The 6,639-nt window shown below is 40.2% G+C and overlaps 1 gene segment (V, D, J or C); it reads left to right on the top strand.

Moving 5' to 3' along the window:
- Positions 1-5,534: 5,534 nt before the first annotated feature.
- Positions 5,535-6,315, top strand: LOC103739506. The segment is given in 2 exon segments: positions 5,535-5,783; positions 5,927-6,315. Coding segments are annotated over 2 exon segments (441 nt in total).
- Positions 6,316-6,639: the final 324 nt, after the last annotated feature.

Genomic DNA, 6,639 nt, shown 5'->3' with positions numbered 1-6,639 from the left:
CTCATTACACTAAAATGCTTCTGTACATCAAAGGAGACAACCAAGGAAGCAACAGAAAACCCACTAATGGGAGAAAGTCTTCACCAGCGACACATCTGACAGAGGTTTAACATCCAGAATATATAACCCCTCAAAAAACAAAGAATCAAGAAAGAAAGTAACTTAATTAAAAGATGGGCTAAGAAACTGAACAGAGAGTTCTCAAAAGAAGAACTAAAGATGGCTAAGAAGCATCTTAAAAGGTGTTCAACATCACTAGTAATTAGGGAAATGCAAATTTAAAACACTTTAAGATTTCATCTTACCCCAGTCAGACTGGCTAAGATCAAGAGAACAAATGATACCAAATGTTGGAGAGGATGCAGGGAAAGGGGAACACTTCCACTGCTGGTGGGGCTGCAAATTTATTCAACCCCCATGAAAGGAGTGCGGAGAACTCTTAAAAACTACAAATGAACCTACCATTTGACCCAGTTATACCACTCCTAGGCATATACCCAAAGAACTAAGCCTATTGCAGAGACACTTGTACATCCATGTTTGCTGCTGCTCTTTTCACAATAGCTAAGAGATGGAAGCAACCTAAGTGTCCCTCAACTGATGAGTGGATAATGAAAATGTGGTTCTTTTTTATGATGGAGTTTTACTCAGCAGTAAAGACAGATGAAATCATGAAATTTGCAGGTGAATAGGTGGAACTAGAAGCTGTTATACTAAATAAAGTAACAGACTCAGAAAAAAAAATCCGTCATAAGTGGATCCTAGCATCAAATCCTGATAAGTGATTATGTATTCAGACATAACTACAGGAATCAGGATAATGAAAAGGAACCAGGGAGGTAAAGGAAAAGAAAGAATCTGAAAGAGAACAGTAGGAAACAGGTGTTCACAAGGGATAGATGGATAAAATTGGGGTTATTTTAAGGGGAGGGGGAGGGAAGGTTATGCAAGGAATGTAGGGGATAAAGAGAAAGAAGGAGCTCAAGATAGGTCGGACCATAGGAGAAGGGTATTATTAAGGGAGAAATGAGAAAAACGGGGGCACCTTAAATGGGGAAACCATGATGTAAAGGTGAGACAATGTGAGAGATAAATAATGCCTAGCTAGTTTTAGAAAGCCAGAGGGAACCATATTAGGCCAGCAACCTATGGACAAATTATACATACAAGCAGAATAAAGAATGTAATATATGTCTAGGCAAGGTGTGTCTGAGAGTGTTTGGACTTTACCCAAGTCTACATGGCACATGGTAATTAATAGTATCAGTCTGGTGGAACTAACCTTCTTGGATGTTTAACAGCCACAATATGAGGCCTATAATAATTTGGTCAGAGGGACATAAAGGACAGTTTTTGCTCCTTGCCCTCCTAGGTCGACTAAGTTCCAGGGGACTATGAGCATCTTTCAAAATGTTCTGTACCTGTGGTTAGTCACCTGTCCTCTTGATCAAAGAGGCTGCGGAGACCCCACTGGATGGATCTAAACCAGTGTCCAGTCTACAAGGAGGAGGGTCAACACAGAGGGAATATTTCCTCCATGCTTCCAAGTGAAGCCAGCCATGGTCAAGCAAGACCTTTGACTTGTCTTCACATAGACGGAATTGTAAAAGGATGGAGCCAGGGGCTCCTCCCAAGCCCATGTTACCCCTGGGGAACTGATCCTCAAACCACTTTAAGAGTAAAAATAAATTGCTTCATCTGGGCCAATTGTAGGGTCTTAAACACCCAAAAGGAAAGTATAACCAAAGACTAATGGGGTCGATATAATTTTTTAAGAGTCCATATGTATATCTAAAGGCTACATAGCAAGAAAAACTGCCAGAGAGGAGATGCCTTCCTTTGAATTATTGGCCAGTGTGGCCCAGAAGATTCCCAGACATCAAACAAGCATAGGATGGTGAGAATGAACAGCAGATGCCAATCTTATATAAAGGACTACGAGAACTGATTGCTGCTAGATGAGGAACAGCTGATCTTCCTAAAACAAGGATCTCTAGATAGGCTGACTAGATTCAGCAGACGGACAAGCACTGGAGAATGGCTGGGGGTGCTGACAACACAGTGGTCAGTAACAGAGGTGACAGAGTATATGGGCTCTGGCAGGGGCTATGGGAGGGTGCCATTTGGGAAGTGGATATATAGATGAATAAGACTGTGTGGGATGTTCTGTATGATAGACACAAAAAAATCAACAAATTTGAAAAAAGACAAATTTGAGTAGGAAGCATTAAAATGCACTTCATGTTAAATAGTAGAGGTGATGAACACTACCACTGTAATCTACCTGATGATTTTATATTCACACTCAGGTACTAAGGATCTGAGTGTAACTGAATGTGACTAGCAATAATCAGATACGTAGAGATTAAAGAGACATATGCAAATATCTATGTGTTAATAGCATTAAAAATGTAGGAAACAGCATATTTTAAAATGAAATGGAGATCTTCTTTAAAGGGTAAAAACCCATTCAATTTTATGTCTTACAGGGTTTACACTGACTTCAATGTTGTATAACTATATTAATTCAACTGTGAACCTAAAAATTTATAGCCACTTTTAAAAGAGATAAATCCTTGCTCTGAAATGTGTTACTGAATATGTTAAAGCTGTAATGAAATGCTTCTTCTAGTCATGTGGTTATTAAATTCAAAAAATTTTTACAAAAGACTATGTACAGATTGCCAATCACCACATGGAAATGTGCTCTACATCAGAGGTCAAGAATACAGGACTCGTCAAATCTAGACACTTGCCTATTATGTTGGCTTTCTGAGAAAACTATATCAGATGTAGGCAACAGGATAAAGTAGGTATCCAATTTAAAGTCTATGTGAGGCCATGCTCTTTTCAGGGAAAGGGCTCATGTTGACTTGACTTTAATATGGGATGAAGGAGAGACAAAGCAGTGCTTCAGTTTGAGATCCCATTGTGTGTTTAAAAGATCTCGGGTGAGGTGCGGTACATATGTCACATTACAGAAGTATTTTTCTTTCTAGGTATGTCCGGGATCCTAACTAAATATTGTAGAGCCCTGAGGCTTAGAAGAGAACAGTAAATATATTGTAGTTGACCTCAACAGGGACAAAGTCTCCTTGCACTGAAAGAAATATTGGCTCCAGAGGAATACTCACCATTACAGGGTTTGCTACATATAAGTGTTTTAGAACCTCAGTAAAGTGTTCGGGGGACCTCTCTATTTGACCACAGAGGGGCAGTGCTGCTCTTCAGCAGATGAAAATTTCTCCCCTCCACTTACCCATCAACAAGCCAGAAATTTTTATTTAAAATGGGTATATTATTACGTCATATTGTGCTTGTTTAATTAGAATTCAAGTACATGTATCTCTCTAGGCACCTATATACACTGTATCTGTTTATCCCGGAGGGTTGACAAACACAGCTTTGGGAGTGACTACTGTGAAGATGCATGCTCTCCTTCAAGGCCAGGAACAAGTTAACTTCTCTGATGAACATTTCTGATGTCGTTAAACACACCTGGTCCAGCCTCAGGTCACACTGATCCAATCTAATTACCTTATGATCCTTTACATTGGGAAATCAGCTCATGTTTTGAAGCCTAGTTCAAACTCCTCCCACATCAGCACCATCTCTGACTGGGTCAGGAAGTGGTAAGAACTTCCCTTTGTCGTCTTGTCTAGACATCAGGTGTGTTTGGTAGGCTTCATGTTCTGTTCTTGAGTGTGAAAACTAGGTTAAAGACTGGCACTCTGCCTTTCATGACAATTAACCATGCACAGCCTGTTCAGTAGGCAGTTAGGGAACTCGGCACATGTTTAGCACTTCTTTACCTTCAGTTCACCTTTCTAGGGTTTTCAGGTCCCTGCATTCCATCTTGGTCGTACCATATGAAATGAAGTATTCAAAAATAAGCAACTCATTAGTTTTAAAATGTTCACTCTTCCTTATAGCATGGTAAATTCCTGCCATGTTCCTGCACCACCCCCCCAACGCACAGGGATATGAATCATTGTTGTCGAGCATGTCCCTGCTGTCCATGCCACCTGCCACTTGTCACTGTCCTTGCCACCTGCCACTTGTCACTGAGCAGCCATCTGTGTTATCAGAACACCTGTTCAGGTATCATAGTGCTGTGTTCAAAAAGTCTTTATTTTATCTAATAAGGATCCCATAGGACAAGAGTAGTGATGCTTCAATTTAGATATGTCAGAGGAAAGCCACACGTGTTCCCTTCGGTGGAAGGGTAAAAGCTTTTCATGTGTGGGTATATATGTATACAGGAAAATCTAGTGTGGTGGAATGGGAGGATTCTGTACTGTGTGATTTATGGCATTGCATGGACTTCTTGTAATGTAGTGTATGTTCTGTATGTTGACTAGATGTCTGTTACAAGTGAAAAAAGGACCTCAAAATATTAAAAGCAATTTTAAAAATTGAGGATGCTTCAGTAGAAGGTATTTGGATACTTTATTGACTTGGGTTTGTTTGCTTGTTTTTGACAGAGCATACTGATTTATTCTTAAATTGATAGATTAAAACTGTATCTCTTTCTTGTATACAATGTGATATTTTGAAACTAATACACTGTGGATGAGTTAAATACAGGTAGTTAACAAATATGTTATCTCACATAGTTATTTTTGCAGTAAAAACACTTAACATTCCCTATATTTGCATTTTTAAGAATATACAATAACATTTCATTATTTGAAACAGCGTCTTTTGGATACGAACCTGGTCTCCAACTCAGTTTATAACCAGATATTAATTTGAGTTCCGACCCTCCTGCCACCACCTCCCAAGTGCTGGAATTACAGGTGTGCGTAGACCATGCAAAGTTTATCTGGTCCTGGGGACCAAATCCAAGGTTTCCTGCGTGCTCTCTACAACACAACACGTTTGGATCATTTGAAGAATATAGATCATTGCCTATGTTCACCTCTCATGGTGTTTTTCTTGGATTGGACTTGTGATGGCCACAAATATATGCAATAAAATTTCTCCATTTATTTCTCATATTATTTTAATTTCTATTACTTTTAGTACAGAGCATCTCTATTTGGGGGCTTGGGTTTTTTTTTATTTATTCTCCATTTCTGCTTCTCTGTGTTGTTAGTACCAATATGCAAAGCCAAAATTCTTTTTTATATTTTTACATTATCTATAATATTAAGTATAAGGAAAATACTGTTTATTCAAACTCAGAATGAGAGGATTAAAAATGCTGTGTTGATGGAAGGTCATAGCCTCACAGCCCAGGCAGGATGTTTTCTATCTTCTCTTAACCATTTGTAGACAGAGCACCTCCAGAATACATTATTCCACTACTTTTTCAATTCTCTTAGAAGTAAAATGAAAGTGGCATAAATTTTAATCTATCACTTTGTAAAATCATGTAAAATACAGACATGTGAAAAAGACCGTGAGAAAACTGAAGTTCCCTAAGACAAAGGAACCGCATATTCTCTGTGTTCTGACCCATCACCTCGGCTTGCTCTTGGTGTCTGTACCAATACGCACTGCCACGGAGGTAGGCAGGCGAGTTTGATTCTCAGTGATTGCATTTTCAGCAATACTGAATTTGAGCAAAATGGTGACGCGCTTCCTATGTCGGAAATAGCTTCAGACAAAGCACTTGTGTAAGGGTGGAGCCTGCTGACAGGACTGAACTGCCAAGTTTGAGTTCGAGTTTGATCTGTGCCCAGATAAAAGACTGCCTGCGTTGTCACTGAGCTTCGGCTCCAGAAAAATGGGCAAGATTCTGGAAACATCATTTTTAGTGCTAGGCCTTCACCTAACCTGTGAGTCATGGAAGAAAAACCCAAGGATATGTGATTGCTTTGAAGGAATGAGAGAACTGGGGTACCGGACAAAATTATTCAGGTAAACATAAAGCAAGGAACAAAAATTTGAGGCTAATGATTGTCATCGTCTCTCCACACAGGGGTGAGTGGCCAACAGAAGGACAGAAGTGACCAGCAGCAGGTGACGCAAAGTCCTCAGTCTCTGACAGTCCAGGAAGGAGGGACTCCAGTTCTGAACTGCACTTATGAGAACAGCGCATTTGGCTACTTCCCGTGGTACCGGCAATTCCCCGGGAAAGGCCCTGAACTACTGATAGCCATACGTTCAGTTCTGAATAAAAATGAAGATGGGCGCTTCACGGTCTTCTTCAGTAAAAGTGAGAAGCAGCTCTCCCTGCACATCACAGCCTCTCAGCCTGCAGACTCGGCCACCTACTTCTGTGCGGCAGGAACACAGTGCTCCCCAGGCGCCTGCAGTCAGCACACAAACCTGCACCTGAGGCTCCAGCAAAACCCTGCTGCGGGCTGACACTGGCACAGACGCAATGAGTTTTCATCTGAACAAACAGGCGATGCAGTGAAGAAAACACTGCACGGGATAAACTAATTTAGGGCCGAAAGGCAAACCAAGCTGAAGTCAGGTTTGCTTCACTCCGGTCTCCCTTTGCTCTGCAGGAATGGCTGGATTTTCATATACATCTTCATAACTAGTTTGGACAAATTGTTCTAAGTGGTTCTACAAATAGTTTTCTTAAATTGGAAACTATAAGGCATCATCTCTCTATATTCTTGTCAACAATGTTATCAATGTTATTTATTACAGTCTAATACATTTAGACTTTGACTTTGGCTT

The sequence above is a fragment of the Nannospalax galili genome, unplaced genomic scaffold (genome assembly GCF_000622305.1).
Source record: "Nannospalax galili isolate Female #2095 unplaced genomic scaffold, S.galili_v1.0 scaffold1119, whole genome shotgun sequence".
Classification (NCBI taxonomy): Eukaryota; Metazoa; Chordata; class Mammalia; order Rodentia; family Spalacidae; genus Nannospalax; species Nannospalax galili.
Note: the sequence above shows the minus strand (reverse complement) of the source record. Positions and strands in the feature narration are given on the sequence as shown.